Below are 17,009 nucleotides of genomic sequence, written 5' to 3'. Positions count from 1 at the left end.
TCGCCGGGTAGGGAGTGGAAGTGGGGTTGAATACGGACTCAACCATATAGGCTTAAACCCCTCCCACGCAGTCCTTCCCTAACCCCGGCCACAGGCTCTCAGGCTCCTTAATGTCCCCAAACACCCGGGGTGTGACCGTTAACCTTCCTCACTCAGCCCTTCACAACAGCTGCGGGGCCGGGCTCCTCCCCCCTGCGGGTGGGGACCTCAAGGTGTCCAACAGCGGCCGACATTCCTAAATGGGGGTGGCTGGGTTCCTCTTAGTCCTCTACCCCAAACCCTGCCCCCTCTCCCGGGCCAGCCAGGCAGGGAAAGTGCTTTTCTGGCGCTGCAGAGCCACCCTCCTCTCTTGCCCCCAGTAACTGGGACCCTTGGAAGGGAAGGGTGGAGAGAAAGAAGGTTCGGGAAGATCTCGGGGCTGGCTAGTTTCGGAGACGCCGATAACCACCCCCTAACCCCCACCCCAGGCTGGTCCCGGGAGGGGCGGTCTCTCTCCGCCCCCCGGCGGCGTGGCCGGCTCCCTCCTCCCGCGGGCAGGAGCCCCGGCCAAGTGGGCGCGCCAGCCGGGGCCGGGATCTGGTGTCGGCTGCAGCTGGCAGTGCGGCGGGCGCGGAGCTGGCGGCCGGCGGGGCCTCCTATTAATAACGCGGCCACCCAGCACGGGGTCGGACAGCCATGGCCAGCCCGGAGCCCCGGCGCGGCGGGAACGGCACCGCCCAGGCCGCGAGGTAGGACAGTCCAGGGCCTGCGTGGCCGCCCCTATGGGGAGGGGGTGCTGGACGGATTCCCTTCCCCCACGCACCAGCACCTTTGGTGGGTGTAGTGGTCTAGCAGGGGTGCGGCAAGGGGCGGAGCCACCCGGTGAAGGGAGATGGGGGAGTCCTGGCTCAGGGACCTGGCACCTCCGTTTGTCTGTGGATTCTTATAATACCTCCTCCCCTCTCGCTGCCGTGTGAGAATTAACCCTTTCAGACTAGTGGCCATCAAGCATCAAATGCCATTTGGCCCATAGTGGCCAAAGACGCTACTCGTTTCTTTCAATCCTCACCCCAGATGCAACTGGAGATGGAGGCCTCTAGTTGCTGAATTCGCTGTGTGGAAGATACTTGGTGCAAGGCTGGGCATCTGCCAGCTTGGAGTTAAGAGTCTGTGCAGACAGCTTGTTCTCTGCTGCCTGGGGCCTGGGTGGGGTGGTGGTGGCAGGGTCTACTAGCCCAGTCCAGCAGGAGGGCCTTGGTTGGTCAGTGGCCCTGGATGGGAAGCCCTCCCACATCCATCCACACTTAGCTTACCATTGATTAAAGGGAAAGGACCTGTGCTGAGGAATCTGTGGCAAGTAGGGAGTATTTCTGCTGGAGGTCAGACTAGCCCTGGATGTTCCCAGTGTACCAAGAGATGGAAGTGCCAATACACACACCTGACACCCCTTCACTGTTACACAGGACAGAAAGCTGAGCATAGTCTTACCCATACATTCATCTGTACTGCCATGCACACAGACAGGTACACAGAATCAGACCCACACCAAGCCATGCCTGCACAGTGTCACAGACTCTCCCAGCTACAACCCTGATGGATAGAATTGGGAGCTACTGGAGTCTTCTAGGGACAGTGACAGAGTGGCAGAGGCAGGCTGCTTGGTACCCAAGGAAGCTTGAGGTCAAGGACCCCAGCTGAGTTGGCTTCCTTGTCCCTGGGCCCCCCTACTTCCCCCCCCAGCTCCTTAGAGAGAGGGAGCTGTGTGAGGGCAGCATGTAGCAGAGGCCGGGCACTGTGGGACTGAGGCAACAGGGGTGTGGTAACAGCACCACTTACAAATCGGGGTGCCTGGCTTCTACTTCCAGTTTTGCCACTCAACCTTGGGCAAGTTTCCTCCTTGGTTCTCAGTCGGTTTCTGCCTGTCTTCCTTCTACAGAGCCCCCACCCTGGGGTACAGAGAGAATGAGAACTATACTTGTCTTAGGAAATTGACTGTCAGGGCAGACAGACGCATGGCACTTCTATGGTACGAAGCACTAAGTGCAAAGATGAGCTGCATACGAAGTGCCTTGAGAACGCAAGAATGGGGGTTGTCTGGAAAATACTTCACAGAGGAGGTGGTCTTTAGCAGGGCTTGAAGGATGAGTACAAATTTGTTAGGTAAGTGGATATAAGAGTAAATACATTTTGAATGCTATGGGCCAAGTTCTAGTATACCTGCCCTCGTTGTTTTACCTCTTTTAGACTTCATGTCTATTCTAAGAGGAAAGCGGTCAAAAGGAGCTTTGGGTCTGGAGTGGAACCTCAAGTGAGTTCTTTATTCTGTGCTTTGGTTTCCTTATCTATAAAACAGGGCTAAGAGATGAGCATCATATAAATGAATATTCGTGTAAAATACTTAGAATACTGCCTTGAACAGTTATGTCATTCCAGGGTGGAGGACCCAGCAGAAGCATGATAGGAGGGATGTCTGCTGGGAAAGCAGGGACTCTGTTGAGGTCCAGGGTGGGTCTGGCTGGCTGAGCAGGTGCATCCTTCCTGGCACTAGGAGCTCTACCTGTCCAGGACTGTTCTCTAGTGAGGTGGTGTACAATGAGCTGTATTTTCTCAGCTGGATCCTTTAGGCATTGTGAGCTAGGAGTTTATTGGGAACCTGGAGTTAAGATACAGTCTGTTCTGGATTGTCGAGCATTGGGTGGGCTGCAGGGGGAGTAATGTGAGATGAGGCTGAAAAGGCCTTGAATCTCTGCTAAGCAGTGGCTATTTGTGGGTGAAGTGAGCGACATGGTTTGCTTTATGTTATAGCAAGCTGTGGCATTGTTGAACATAGACTGGGATGGGGAGAAGGAAGAAGGCCCGTTGGAAGGCTGGTCAAAAGTGCAGGTGAGAGCTGATGATTTGGACAAGGACCCTGGCAGTGGATGAAGAAGGGGCAGGGACTGAAGACTTTCAGAGATAGGAGGGTCAGTTCTCATTGACTTGGCTTTGTAGGGGAGGGAAAGAGCTGTTTAAAGATTTCTTGCCTCAACAACCTGGTGTAGGATGTGTTTCTCTGAGCTGGAGAATACAGGTGCAGCAAGCTCAGGGAGAAGAATAATTAGGGGACAGTTGAGTTTGAGTATGAAGTAACATCTGGTGAAGATATCTAAGGAACTCTTCCTCTCTGATAAAGTGATGTGAATGGACTAGGTGACTGTTGAGATTGTCTTCAAACTTTAGGTTTTAGTGCGGGTGCTGGGTTAAATAAGGCCGGTGATGTCTGGAGTTTGGTAAAGCCATACTTTTGTAGTTTCCAGAGGGCCAACATGAGAAAACAGAAAGAGAAGCCAGGGATTCCCAGGGTGTTAGAAAGGAAGACAGCGTACATGATGATTTTGTGTAAAACTAATCTTTATTGAGAACTTGGAGTTAAGATACAGAGGTTAAAACCTAGACACAAGTAGGCCTTTTCAAGACAGATCAATCAAATTCTTTGATACGTGGGGCTTTTCATTTATACTTTTTTTAAAAAAAGATTTTATTGGGGAAGGGGAATAGGACTTTATTGGGGAACAGTGTGTACTTCCAGGGCTTTTTCCAAGTCAAGTTGTTGTCCTTTCAGTCTTAGTTGTAGAGGGCGCCGTTCAGCTCCAGGTCCAGTTGCCATTGTTAGTTGCAGGGGGCTCAGCCCACCATCCCTTGGAGAAGTCAAACTGGCAACTTTGTGGTTGAGAGGACGCTCTCCAACCAACTGAGACGCTCTCCAACCAACTCAGCAGCAGCTCAGCTCAAGGTGTCGTGTTCGATCTTAGTTGCAGGGGGCGCTGCCCACCATCCCTTGTGGGAGTCGAGGCGTTGAACCGACAGCCTTGTGGTTGTGAGCCCACTGGCCCATGTGGGAATCGAACCGGCAGCACGGAGCTCCAACTACCTGAGCCACCAGGCTGGCCCCATTTATACCTTTTATCTTAAAAAAGTTTCTTGAAATCTACTTAAATTTAGTCTGTTTTATAGCTGGTGCACATTGAATATGAGTTTCCTTGAGCGAATTATTTAATCTCTTTTAACTTCGGTTTTTTGATCTGTAAAATGGGGATAATAAATGTAACTACCTCATAGAATTGTTAAGAGTTTATATATGTAAAGCATTTAGAACAGTGCCTGGCACATATAAGGCCTTTTTAAATATAATAATAATTATTATTTCCATGGTATATTTTCAAAGAATTACTTAGAGATCCAAGGTAGGTAAGATGTGATTGAAACCGGACAGACCAAAGCCACTTGTGGGCCAAAGAAACAGTGGGGTATTCCTTAACAGGAACTGATTAGGCTAGCAGGCAATGGGCAACTGGGCAAAGGGGCTCCTTTGTTAGAATCACAGAATCTTAATTCAAGAGCCTGTACAGGTTAGAAGGATGGACCAATTCTAACAAGCTGAATGAAGTTTTACAGGAACAAGAGATATGGTTTAAAAGCACTTGGGGTGAAAAAATCTTAAGGATTTTCATCAAACTCAGCATTTGTCAAGAATATGATGGGGCTGCCCTATATGCTAAGGGAATCTTAGCTGCATTAATAGGAGTATAATGTCCAGAGTGACTGCTCAGAGCACACCTGGGTATTGCTTCCAGGACCCATCCCCAAGGGACTGTGTCTGCCTTCTCACTTTAAGTCATTTCTTTTTCAGGAAAACAAGAGCAGAGGCCAGTTCTCCTCTTCAAGAGGAGGAGCACTCTGAATCCCTGGATGAGGCGAGGACCTTGAATCCAGAAGTTCCTCTGTCTTTGGAGGGAAACTGGAATTTAGAGGACATTCTCTTCCTGGGGGACACAGGTGGTTTTGATGACACAGTTTATATGGAAGAGACTGAGAAGCCTGAGGAGATGCTGTACATTGAGGAGACGGGGCAGCCAGATGAGGTTCTGTATGTAGAGGAGACTGTGAAGCCAGAGGAGAGGCTGTATGCGGAGGAGACTGTGAAACCAGAGGAGACACTGTATGCGGAGGAGACTGTGAAACCAGAGGAGACACTGTATGCGGAGGAGACTGTGAAGCCAGAGGAGACCACAAGCCCAGAGCAGATGGTTTATGGGGAAGAGATGGTCACGAGTGAGGAGAAACCTAACCCTGAGGAGAGCCTCAGAGCGGCTCCTAGTCCCAGCACAGAAGAGAGCCTGAGCATAGAGGACCTGGAATTGCTTGAGGGGCGTTTCCAGCAATGTGTCCAAGCTGTGGCCCAGCTGGAAGAGGAGAGGGATCAGCTCATCCATGAGCTTGTGTTGCTCCGGGAACCAGCCCTACAGGAGGTGCAACAAGTCCATCAGGACATCCTGGCTGCCTACAAACTGCATGCCCAAGCAGAGCTGGAGAGGGATGGATTAAGGGAGGAGATCCGGCTGGTCAAGCAGAAGCTGTTCAAGGTGACGAAGGAATGTGTGGCCTACCAATATCAGCTGGAGTGCCGCCAGCAGGATGTGGCCCAATTTGCCGATTTCAGGGAAGTGCTGACTGCACGGGCAGCCCAGCTCTCAGAGGAAGTGGCTCAGCTCCGGGATGCCTATCAGAAGCAGAAGGAGCAGTTACGGCAACAACTAGAAGCACCTCCAAGCCCGAGGGATGGACACTTTCTGCAGGAGAGCCGGCGGCTCTCTGCCCAGTTTGAGAACCTCATGGCAGAGAGCCGCCAGGGCCTGGAGGAGGAGTATGAGCCCCAGCTGCTGCGGCTCCTGGAGAGGAAAGAAACTGCCGCCAAAGCTCTACAGAAAACCCAGGCCAAGATCCAGGAGATGAAGGAGGCTCTGAGACCCCTGCAAGCAGAGGCCCGGCAGCTCCACCTGCAAAACAGGAACCTGGAGGACCAGATCACCCTTGTAAAGCAAAAGCGAGATGAGGAAGTGCAGCAGTACAGGGTAGGCTCATTGGGCATGAAAGGAAGTGCGGTCTTGTAGCCTGGGGAAGGAAAAGGTGACCGGAGTCAAATGTCTTTTGGGCTGAAGGATAGATACTATCGTGCTTAGGAAGAACAACTTATTTGGGGAAGCCATTCACTCACTTCTTTACTCTGTTCTTCATTTCATTCATTCAGGTCTGTGCTAGGGCCTGAAAATTATCTGCACTCTTTGTTTACACTTTCACACGAATTATCTTATTTGATCCTCTCATTAATCTTCCAAGTCAAGTAGTAGTTTTTTGTTTTTTTGTTTTTTTTTTTGTTTAACAGATGAGGAAACTGAAGCTCAGTGAGCCAGAGTAATTTGAACCCTGGTCTGACCGATCCCCAATGTCAGTGCTCTTTTCATGGCACAATTTTTGAATTTTAAGTGACTCACACGTGGGCTTATAGAGAGCAGCAGGGAATGAGGCTCGGTAGAATTCATTCATTCTCTCCCCTCCCCCCATACCCTCAAGTCCCACCTATCTGATCTCTGCCTTAAAATTTTCCAGACTTAAAACTGGGAGGCAATCTATACATTTCTATTCCTCATTTTCCTTTTTTGTGCATTTGTCACCATTTCACTTGTGTTCAGGTTACTTCTGATTGTGAGCCAGTTTTAATCCCTTTATAGAACAGTGGGATAGAAATATTAAGTGAATAAACAATGTGTGTCTCTCCCACAGGTTGTGAGCTTTGAGAAGGTAGGGAGTGTTTTATTTATCTCTGCCACGCAGGCTCAGAGTACACATCAGTGAAATGCTGACTTAATTGCTGCTGGGCACTATGAGACTACAGTGTGGTCCTTACAGAGCAGTATTTTGGTCTTTTGAATCACATGTTCCTTTGAATAACTTAAAAATCTCATGCTTTCAGAGATTCCCATATATCCTGAAGGCAACATGTCCTCTGTTGAAAATGGCTTCACTCAAGATTTTGTCAAGCTTTCTGTAGTTAGTATTATGAAAACAGTAGGGTTTTTTTTTTTGTCATAATATTGAATGTTTTCAAACTGCATACGTGGACTATCCTCACCCCCACTTACCCAAACATTACATAAAGCCCTTTAGTCTGGTCCCCATCTCTCTCTCCAGCCTCGTTGCTGTACTTCTCACATTCCTTATAATCCTGCCACAAGGTAAGTTGAACTGTAAAGATAGGTTGAGGCAGATCACATTGGACTTTGAAATCCAAATGAGGGAGTTTGGACTTTACTCAGTTTGGACTTTAGTCAGTTGCATCATTAAAGGCATTTAAACATAGTAGTAATATGATTCTCCCAGTACTTTTTAGAAAAAGTACTGGTGACAATGTGTAAAATGTAGATAAGAGGCAACAATTGTAGTGGGAATAAAAGGGAACAAATGCAGGATACATTTGACCATCGAATGAATGGGGCAGAGAGGTGAGAAGTCAAAGAGGATCCTGAGATTTCAGGCAAGATTAGGGTGGTGGTGCCATCAATAGGGAATTCTCTGGATTGGCTTTCTGACTACTACTAGAGTTGTAGAATTTTCTCCCCAGTGATTTTCATCACTGTACTGGATTTGTTTCAGACTTGATTTTAGTTTTCTACATTCTATGAAAAACCCTCTTGATGAGTGTCTCCTATTGCTATACCATAATTAAAGTAGGAATCAAGGTCTGAAGGAGCTAATTCTTCTTTCTGAAAATGGCTTCCTAAACTGTTTGCCAAAGGTCATTTATGGCACCTAATTACTTTCCAAGGGTACACTTCACTCTTATAATGTAAACTTTGCCTTTCATCAGCATCATCTATTCATTCAACAAATATTTCTAAGTGCCTCCTCACTGTGTGCCAGGCAGTGAGCTATGTGCTGGCAAGAGATGAGAAACAGGGAGGGGGAGGAGTTCCTGCCCTCAAACACTTTACAGTCCAGGAAGGATACCAGATAAAATGAATATATTTCATGAAGTCTAAGACACTTGATTTTAAGATGCATCCTGATCTGAGATGTTAAAATGTGAAAGCCTTAAAATCAATGCATTGTATTGATGAAGCAGGTGTAATTACCCGACTGGGAAACAAGGGGAAAGTTTCATAAGAGGATTAACAATAGCTGGCATGCACTTAAAAGTTCTTTATATGTAATAATTCATATAATCCTTACCTCTCTGAGATAGGTACGAACTATTGCCATCATTTGAAAAATGAGAACAGGTGAGAGTTGTCATTTGTCCGGGATTATACAGGTAGGAAGTGATGGAAGGATATAACCCTACACAATCTAGCTCAAGTCCACACTCAACTAGTACAAGGTGTCTAAGCTGAGCCTTGAATGAATTTGTTGGATAGACTCGGAAAGGCGTTCCAAGCATTGGAAACAGCTTATACGAAATCATGAAAACACGAAAAAGACATGTTATGGAAAGTGTGGGTGGCTGGATCATAAGGAATGTGAGAAGTACAGAGAGAGGCTGGAGAGATAGATGGGGACCAGACTGTAAAGGGCTTTATGTAATGTTTGGGTAAGTGGTTTTCTAAAAAAGGTTTCTCTCCAAAGCTACAGACCCCTTTTCCCAAAACAGAATTTTATGTGGAATGCCAATTATATAACAGGTAAAACTGGAGTTACTTTCTAATTAAACAGTGGCAATGGCACTCCATTTTGGCTGCCTCCTGGAACTTCATGGGAAACAGTTGAAGACCACTAAAGAGCCTATATATATACAAGCAGAAAAGCAGTTAAGAATATGAGCTTTAAGCCAGTGGCAACTCCTGGCTCTACCACTTCCTAACTGGGAAACTGAACAAATTGCTTAACCCCTGTGGCTCTGCTCCCTCATATGTAATACACATCATAGGCCATTGCAAGGAATGAACTTACCGTGTTTCCCTGAAAATAAGACCTAGCCGGACAATCAGTTCTAATGTGTTTTTTGGAGCAAAAATTAATCTAAGACCTGGTCTTATTTTACTGTAAGACTGGGTATAACACCGGGTCTTATATTAATTTTTGCTTCAAAAGACGCATTAGAGCTGATGGTCCGGCTAGGCCTTATTTTTGGGGAAACAGGGTATTAATAGTTAATATTTGTAAAGCATTTGCCATAGTGCCTGGTACACAGGTATTACTCTTGAAAGTGGCAGTGTGGCGGGTGTATTGAAAAAGCCTACAAGATCACTTAGCCCTTAGGAGGTAAAATGGGTAAGAGACAGTGACTGGTTGCAGTGGGTGGAGTGAGGAATTTAATGAGAATGATGATTTTAACTTGGAATTGGTAGATTACTAATGCCGAAATATGGAATATGCCTACTATCTGCATGTTTCATATCAGCAAGCATTATGTGTAGGGTGCTAGATGTACTAACAACCAGGAGCCTACAATATGGTTGGGAGTTAGATATGAATTAAAAAGATAAACAGTAATATAACACAGCAGATGCTGTCTAGGTGACAGAAGTAGAAGCAAAGGCACAGACATCTGACTTGGTCATCTGGCTAGAGAGTAGCACTGTCCAACAGAAGTATCATGCAAGCCACAGATATCATTTAAAATTTCTAGTAGCCACACTAGAAAAGGTAAGAAACAGGTGAAATATTTTATTTAACCCAGCATATGAAAATATTATTTCAATATGTAATCAATACCAAATTTGAAGTATTTTATTTTTTGTGCCCAGTCTTAGAAATCTGCTGTGTATTTTAGTTGTGTCACATTTCAATTTGGACTAGCCGTATTTCAAGTACTCAATTAGCCACTGTGGCTTCTGACTTCAAACCAGACCGTGCAGAGTAGAAGAAAATGTTCACGTGGAGGTTCTAGTTAGAGGTAGGGGTCAAACCAGAGGGGGTCTGAATGTCAGACCTCTGAAAGACTGAGATGACAAAGCAGCTTTGAGAAACTTAATCTAGTGGTGCTGCATAGGATTAAGATTGGAGATTGTCTCGAATGCCACACTGTAGCAGTGCCTCCTTCGTTCTGACAGTTCCCTGACAGTTCCCGTCACAGCAGCGATGGTACACACTGCCTTCCCAAGCGTGTACTTTTGAGCCTCACTAAAATAACAGGTTTGGGAAATTGGGGCAGAGGTATGCAGATGCTTCCCTTCAGATGACACGCTCTTAGATGGCAGGGCCGCATCTGTGTGGTGCCAAAGCATAGCTAGGCACTAAAAAAAGGCCTTTTGACAATGTTTATGTAAGTTGAGATTCAGCCAGAGTATCAAACATTGCAGACTGATGTGCTACATGTGTATCAAGGATGACTCAGAGAACAAATTGTTTAGATCTTTTTAATAATAGCATATACCCAAACTGGATTCCTAGCTTACCATTCTTCAAAATTTGAGGTGAAGTCATTGCTCCTTTAAAATATGCCTCCCAATTCCCTCTGCTTCCTAAGGATCATGCCAGCTAGCAACTAAACCAGACTGATTTGCTGACATCTTCCTTACCTCATGCCTCAGGCATTAATCCTAGGTAGACATTTACAGAACGCATCCTGCCTGGTTTTGGCACAACGGGAAATGGACAGTTAGCTGAAAGCTCCTGAGGGCCTCAAGGGCACAGCATCTTCTTTCAACTTAACATTTTGAACACTTTGTTTTCTTCTACATGCACTGTAAGCACTTTGTGAACAAACAGTCTTATTGGTAACAAACTTGCACATAGAGCAAAAGGTCTATAAAATTCTCAGCTCACCAACTAGAGAATCAAAATCCTTCCCAACACGTCTTAAAATTGTGAAACCAAAAAACTCCCTCTGACTACCTGTCCCCTCCTTGTAGTATTCTATTAAGAAGTAAGCTGTGGTTAACAGACCAGACTCCTTTCAGGTCACTATCTTCAAAAGAAATGTCACTTTGTCAAAAACACAACCTGTTGAATGTTTCTCAACCTCAATATTGCTATGAAGATTAAACAATATACAAGAAAGTGCTTTGTAAACTCTAATGGACAATGTCATATTTTTGCTTGACTCATTAGAAATGCTCTTGACCCTCATGCAGGAACAGCTGGAGGAAATGGAAGAACGACAGAGGCAGTTAAGAAGTGGGGTGCAACTCCAGCAACTGAAGAACAAAGAGATGGAGCAGCTAAGGATCAGCCTTGCTGAAGAGCTCTCAACTTATAAGTCAGTTTTTGCTGCTACCCAAATCACAACTAACAGTGGCTGAGGGGATCGTGGGGAGGGCACATGTTGCTCGGGGGAATTTCACTTAGAACAGTGGAAAAAAAATGATTTGGGAAACAATTTTCAAATTGTGCTCATTCATGAACAGATGGAAAATGGCTCTCTTTTTTTAAAGGGCTATGCAACTCAAAAACCCGGAACAAGCTAATGCTCCCACTTCTCAGGCAGGTGGAATCGAGACACAGTCCCAAGGTGATCCTTGTGGGTGCAAGAGTGGTGTTTGCATCGCTGCTTTCTTAACAATACTAATTCCTTAAAAGAATTTAAGTGTGTGTCTAATGACAAGTCGTTTAGGGATAACACATACCTCCAAAATGCCTGGTTCAAATATTCAGGGTTCATTTGGAATGTTTCAGTTTCTGGTAGGAATCAAAACATGCCCTAATTACACCCAGGAATTCTGTAACAGAATAAAGCATCTAGGCTTTGTGCATTCTTACCCTCCTCCCCCTACTTTACCCTATCTGCTAATCAGTTTCCTTAGAATAGCAGAGATGGCAGTTATGCTACCTAATTGAGACTATGACCTAAAGAGGCAAAGAAGGCTAAATTAATCTGTAACAGTAATAATAATAAAAAGCTGGTGGGTGTTATTTATAGGCTGAGGGACAGGATTACTGCTTAATATGTGAAACAAGCAACACACCTATCCATTAATTTCTTTATATACCAGTATGTTTTGTATTCTTCAAGTTCTAGATTCTCTTGGATAAACTAAAACTAGAGTTCTCTGTCAAGTTGTATACTAGCCAGATGCCCATAAATTTTATTCTGAATTTCCTAATCTTACACGTTGTACACAAATTCACAAATAACTATTATAACTGACGCTTTTTCTAACTCACTAGAACTTGACTGTGTTTTATCCAGGCATAACTGATTACGCTGATTGGGAGATTACTAGAACCTTGTAATTGAGGAAAATGATCTGCTAAACACCTCTGCATGGATCAGATTAAAAGTACAATAGGTAAAGGCAATGATTAAAAGAAACCCAACTACAGAATTTCAGGCACTGTAGTACCTGTGTAAACTTAACCTGGATGGAGAAAATTTTAGCTAGCCCCTCCCATCACCATCACATCACTTACCACTGATTTGCAAATAGGAGGCACCCAAATACTTGCTAGGGGAAAGTCATCCCTGATCATGCGGAATTCAGTCTAGCAATCCCTCCCTGACACAGCCTGCACTGTACTTTGGAAGTTCACTGTTATAAACATTATGCTGTATTATTCCAAGTTGAAGAAAGTATAAACTTACTCTTTTTTCTCTCAACCTTACAGGGGCTGTTTAGAAACATATGGCCGAATCTGTAACCCAGAAACAACCAAAAAAACTTCTTAGCCAAGGATCATCAAGTACCCTTTGGACATACTTTTTTTCCAGAGAAGGGAGTGCCAGGGACTTGGCAAGCAATTCACCCTGGGAAAGTTACAAATACTGGCTGACCTGTTTAAAAAGATTTTAGGGCTGGCTGGAGGCAGAACACCATCAGTCAGCTCTTAGTGGGGTTGTATTTCATAGGCTGCCAGTCCTGATTTCAATGCACGAAGGAACAGAAAATGAGCCTCCTGTCCTCCAGAGGCAACCTCACAGGCAGAGTAAAGGATGAATGTATGGACACACCTTGAAGTGATGTGAAGAATGTATCTTGCCTTGTGTTGACCGAAACCAAAAACATTTTTGTTGGAGTACAGGTGGGGTCAAAAAGGCAGCCAATTTTTCATTTATATGGGTGTACAATTTGAATTATTTTGTGCAATGAGTATTGGACTTTAAGTGAATCCTCTTACAAAGTTTACTTTTCTTTAAATCTGTGCTTTTATTAGGTTGGTGCAAAATTGTGGTTTTTGCAATTTTAACCTTTTAAACTGCAATTACTTTTGCAGCAAATTATCAAGATAATTTTCATTATACTCTAAAAGGAACCCATCCATATTTCAACCTAAAGGTTAAGGATATTGCTTTCCCTAAAGATCATACCTTATGAAAATGACTTTGGGTCAGTGTGATCCACTCAGTTAAACTGAGTGATTGGCAAAGAACCAGGCATTTTTTCTGGTTATGGCACTTGGTGATGATACAGGCTTTCAAGAGCCTATTATTTCTAACTTCTAAGTATAGGCCCCAGCAAAAAATATTCTGGAGAGATTCAACCTCTTTGAGAAAAGGTTCAAATACCTTTTCCAAATTTAAATTTTGCCTTAAAAATCTCTCTGCCACACTGCCTTTGACATTCTTGCAAGTCCATGTAGTTCTCTAGGGACAGACTTAAAAAAGATGCTATTTTATCAAAGACTAATCTGAGCACCTCTGATTACGTGTGTTACGTCTTTTATTTTCCCTGGGAAAGAGTAAAGCTCTTTTCTATAGCTCTGGGTGTATTATATTTAATTCTGCTCTTGATAGTCAGAGACTACAGAAAATAACTGTTATCCGAAGAATTCTTGTATAAGCCAGACTGGTTGTTGATCAATATTATATACTAAATAAAACCCATCAGCATGGGGTTATGTAGAAAAGCAATTTATTCCATTATAAGCACTTACACAGTTAGTCATGGAGAGTAATAGGCCTGGTGAAACAGGTCACCCAAAATAGAGATGGTATCAAACTAGTGGTCAAGGACTAACTCCTAAAAAAAAAAAGGCAACTCTTATCCAGGATTAATTTAATTTTAAAAACAAATACAAGCTATCAATTCACTCTGCTCAACTTAACTGGACAGTCTACCTGTGGTATAACTGTCAGGTAAAAACATACATCTTTACAACTTGGTGGTCCCCAAGTTCTTTTAAAAAACCATTTCACAGAAAGGAAAGAAATAATATGAAAACAGCTCAAGAAATACACTAACAAGCAAAAATATATGGGAAAGAGGAACACTTAGTTTTGACTTAAGAAACTGAGAGGAGACTGGTCTACATAGGAAAATGTGCATCCTGTAAAGTCAGGTGTGAAGATTTTACAATAGGAATTTATGACTTGAATCTCCCCTATTTCCTGAATGACATTTGCAGTACTTATACATCATGGCTCAGACACCTACCTCAGTTGGCTCTATTCCTTCCTTCCTTCTAGTCTTTACTTCAAGAGTTTGAAAAACTTAGGGATATAGCATAAGAAGAAAAATAAAATAACCACACACAATATTCCCCCTTCGGTGGCTACTTTAGATCTCTGTTACTAGAAAATTCCTGAAGAAAATTTCAATATAAGTCGGTGGCTTTACTGAATCAAGTCCCCTAGTTAATAATTAGAAAACACCCTCGGTTTGGGCTAATAACATTGTTGATGGTACCTATTACAGAGGGATAGCTGAACAAAGTTTGTGTCTCAAAACCAGTGTTAAATCAATCTCAAGGCTGAGAGGAAAAAAAAAAGGGGAGTCTAAAATCACAAGAAGTGCAGACATATCTAAGACCCCTGTCCTTCTGGATCCACGCTTCCTTCAGGGTCTTCATCATTATAAATGTTCTCTGCCTGCCCAAAAACAAGAAAAAGAGAAAAGGTTATTTAGTAATGAAGGCAGTTCTGGCAGTAAGGTTTCAAAAATAGATTAGGCCAGGGAGACAGATTATGAGCCATACAGTCTCTGTTGCAACTATTTAACTCTGCAATTGTTGGATGAAAGCAGCCATAGACAATCTGCAAACGAATGGAAATGGCTGTCCTAATAAACACAGACAGCTGGCCCACAGGCCAACACCCCTAGGTTAGGACATTCCCACAAAACTGAAGTATGGTTACTGTTTGTCTTGATAATCAACCTTCTTGAGTCCTTTAGCCAGACATTATTCATAAGAGTCAAAAAGTAAAACAACACAAATGTCCATCGACTGGTAAGTAGATAAAATATGTATCCATACAATGAAATATTATTTGGAAAGAAAAATGAAGCCACTCAACTATCATTACGATTTTATTTATATTAAATGTCCAGAATAGGCAAATTCACAGAGAAAGTAGATTGGTGGTTGCCTAGTATTGGGTAGACTGGAGGAAAATGGGGAGTGATGGCTAATGTGTATGGGATGCGGTTTTTTTTTGGGCATTAATTTACTGTTGAATGTACTAAAAATCACTGAATTTTGCATAAAAAAAGATAAACCCCACCCTCTACCAAAACCATATGTTCCAAATCTCAATTTAGAAATATTTTAAAAAGAAAATTGCTCTTGCATAAAATAAACTCTAATTGTATTTCTTGATGTTAACTACCAAAATCACTTCCATTTGGGTAAAATTTACTATTCTTACCATCTACTATACACAAATCACGAGGCTAAGCACTACAGAGAATGGGAGTCTTGTCTTCAAAGAACTTGTGATCTGACAGCAAGGAAATGTACACAATTGTGTGATATTTTCTGACAATGAAATGTGTAGTGTCTTTTTCCCTGACACCAATTCTCTGACACCAACTGGGTGTCCAACAACTCAATTCAATCCTGACACTACATAGACGTAGCATCAGATTCCACAGGTCTAAGGAATGTGACTAAGGGCTCAGTCTCACCACACTGTCCTTACTTCAGGGGCCAGTGATGAGCCCTGAGAGCCCGCTACCGGGACTTCTGTCCAACTTGTTGGTTCTAAATTTGGGGGTTCCCACAATCCCTCTACCTACTCAGGTTTGATAATTTGCTGAAATGACTCACCGAATCCAGGCAAATGCTTTATTTACTATAACTGGTTTAATATAAAGGCTACAAATCAGGAACAGCCAAATGGAAGAGATGCTTAGGGAAAGATGGGGAGGTAGCACAGAGCTTCCATGTCCTCTCTGGGTGGCATCAATGTATTTACCAACCCAGAAGCTCATTAAATCAAGAGATTTTTATAGCACTTTCCCAAGTCTTTTATAGAGCTCAATCCTTGCTATCTGCAGGTAAGTGGAACCAAAAGTTCCAACTCTCTAATCAAATGTTTGGTCTTTCTGGAGACCAGCTCCATTCTGAGCCTGTATCCAGGGGTCCCTTAAGTCACATCGTTAGTCTAAACTCAGGTGCGGCCAAAAGGGAATCCTTATAAATAACAAGAGACTTCTTGTAATAACTATATGGTGTCAGATGTGTACTAGACTTATCAGGATGGTCATTTTGTAAGTTATATAAATGTCTAATCATTATGTTGTACACCTGAAACTAATACAGTATTTTATGTCAACTGTAATTGAAAAAAAATAGCAAGACTCCTACCATGCAGGAAATTCTAAGGATTTTAGGAACTCTGTGACAGGAACCTGAACAAAGACCAAATATTTAATACTTTTTATACCACAATTCTAAAAAACAAAACAAAAAACTGACTAAAGTAAAACCTGGCCTGGAGGTGATGGCCTTAAAGATGATGTATGTAGTTCAATCTCGTACAACACTCCCACGGCAACTACTAAAATACCTTTAATTGAGAGGTTATTCAAGGCAGCCCATTTTACCTTCCTGTTAGAACTATTACTTTTTATATTAATTTTCTGGGGTGTATAATAAGGAAAAAGGTTAGTTGGATTTTCTGTTTATATATGTGACAATATATCTGTGAAGGGTACAAAGAAGAAATCAATAGCTCCCTAAATGTACCAACCATATTTTGGCAAACAGACTTCTAAATACATACTTACATATAATCAAACATAAAAAACTAGATACACACAATTTTAATATGAAGTATTCCACCATCCTATTCTGCAATCTGCTTTTTCCCTATTTATCAATAAGTAATAACTATCGTATAAAACTAAGCATACTTCTTTTTGATACATACTATTCCAAAGTATGGATATCGTATATAATTTGTTAATCTCATAGGCCACAAATACGTTTTTACTCATGTTGAGCCAGAAAGTTTCCCTTGGATTTTATTTCTGGCTCTAGATCTACCCTGAGACACCAAAAGTTTCTTTTGAATTCTTTTCATTTATCAGGCTACCATTATTCAAAAGTTATGCAGT

At 43.1% G+C, this 17,009-nt stretch overlaps 2 protein-coding genes across 5 annotated transcripts in view; one reads left to right on the top strand and one right to left on the bottom strand.

Annotated features, from left to right (window-relative positions):
- The first annotated feature begins 294 nt into the window (after positions 1-294).
- Positions 295-14,197, top strand: SYNC (syncoilin, intermediate filament protein). 4 transcript variants are annotated; one of them, XM_033114423.1, is made up of 5 exons: positions 295-728; positions 4,649-5,870; positions 10,869-10,993; positions 11,169-11,245; positions 12,340-14,197. In XM_033114423.1, the coding sequence occupies exons 1-5, from the start codon at positions 676-678 to the stop codon at positions 12,348-12,350; spliced, it is 1,488 nt and encodes a 495-aa protein (XP_032970314.1). In that variant the 5' UTR covers positions 295-675; the 3' UTR covers positions 12,351-14,197. The 4 variants fall into 4 exon arrangements, with proteins under 4 accessions (XP_032970314.1, XP_032970315.1, XP_032970312.1 ...); XM_033114424.1 differs by lacking the exon at positions 11,169-11,245; XM_033114421.1 differs by having other exon boundaries at positions 11,169-14,197.
- The window catches only part of RBBP4 (RB binding protein 4, chromatin remodeling factor), an 18,487-nt gene continuing 15,044 nt past the window's right edge, over positions 13,567-17,009 (bottom strand). Inside the window, exon 12 of the mRNA XM_033114433.1 lies at positions 13,567-14,539. Within this exon, the coding sequence (XP_032970324.1) occupies positions 14,474-14,539 (66 nt within the window). The 3' untranslated portion in view covers positions 13,567-14,473. The remainder of the gene's footprint in view (positions 14,540-17,009) is intronic.

Source organism: Rhinolophus ferrumequinum, chromosome 9, assembly GCF_004115265.2.
Source record: "Rhinolophus ferrumequinum isolate MPI-CBG mRhiFer1 chromosome 9, mRhiFer1_v1.p, whole genome shotgun sequence".
NCBI classification, from domain to species: Eukaryota; Metazoa; Chordata; class Mammalia; order Chiroptera; family Rhinolophidae; genus Rhinolophus; species Rhinolophus ferrumequinum.
This window is presented reverse-complemented; position numbering and strand designations above follow the sequence as displayed.

Excerpts from the sequence above, each read along its gene's own strand:
- SYNC (XM_033114421.1), top strand. The coding sequence starts at position 676 with ATGGCCAGCCCGGAGCCCCGGCGCGGCGGGAACGGCACCGCCCAGGCC. Across the intron at positions 5,871-10,868 it reads AGGAAGTGCAGCAGTACAGG|GAACAGCTGGAGGAAATGGA; the intron begins GTAGGCTCATTG and ends ACCCTCATGCAG. Across the intron at positions 10,994-11,168 it reads GAAGAGCTCTCAACTTATAA|GGCTATGCAACTCAAAAACC; the intron begins GTCAGTTTTTGC and ends CTTTTTTTAAAG.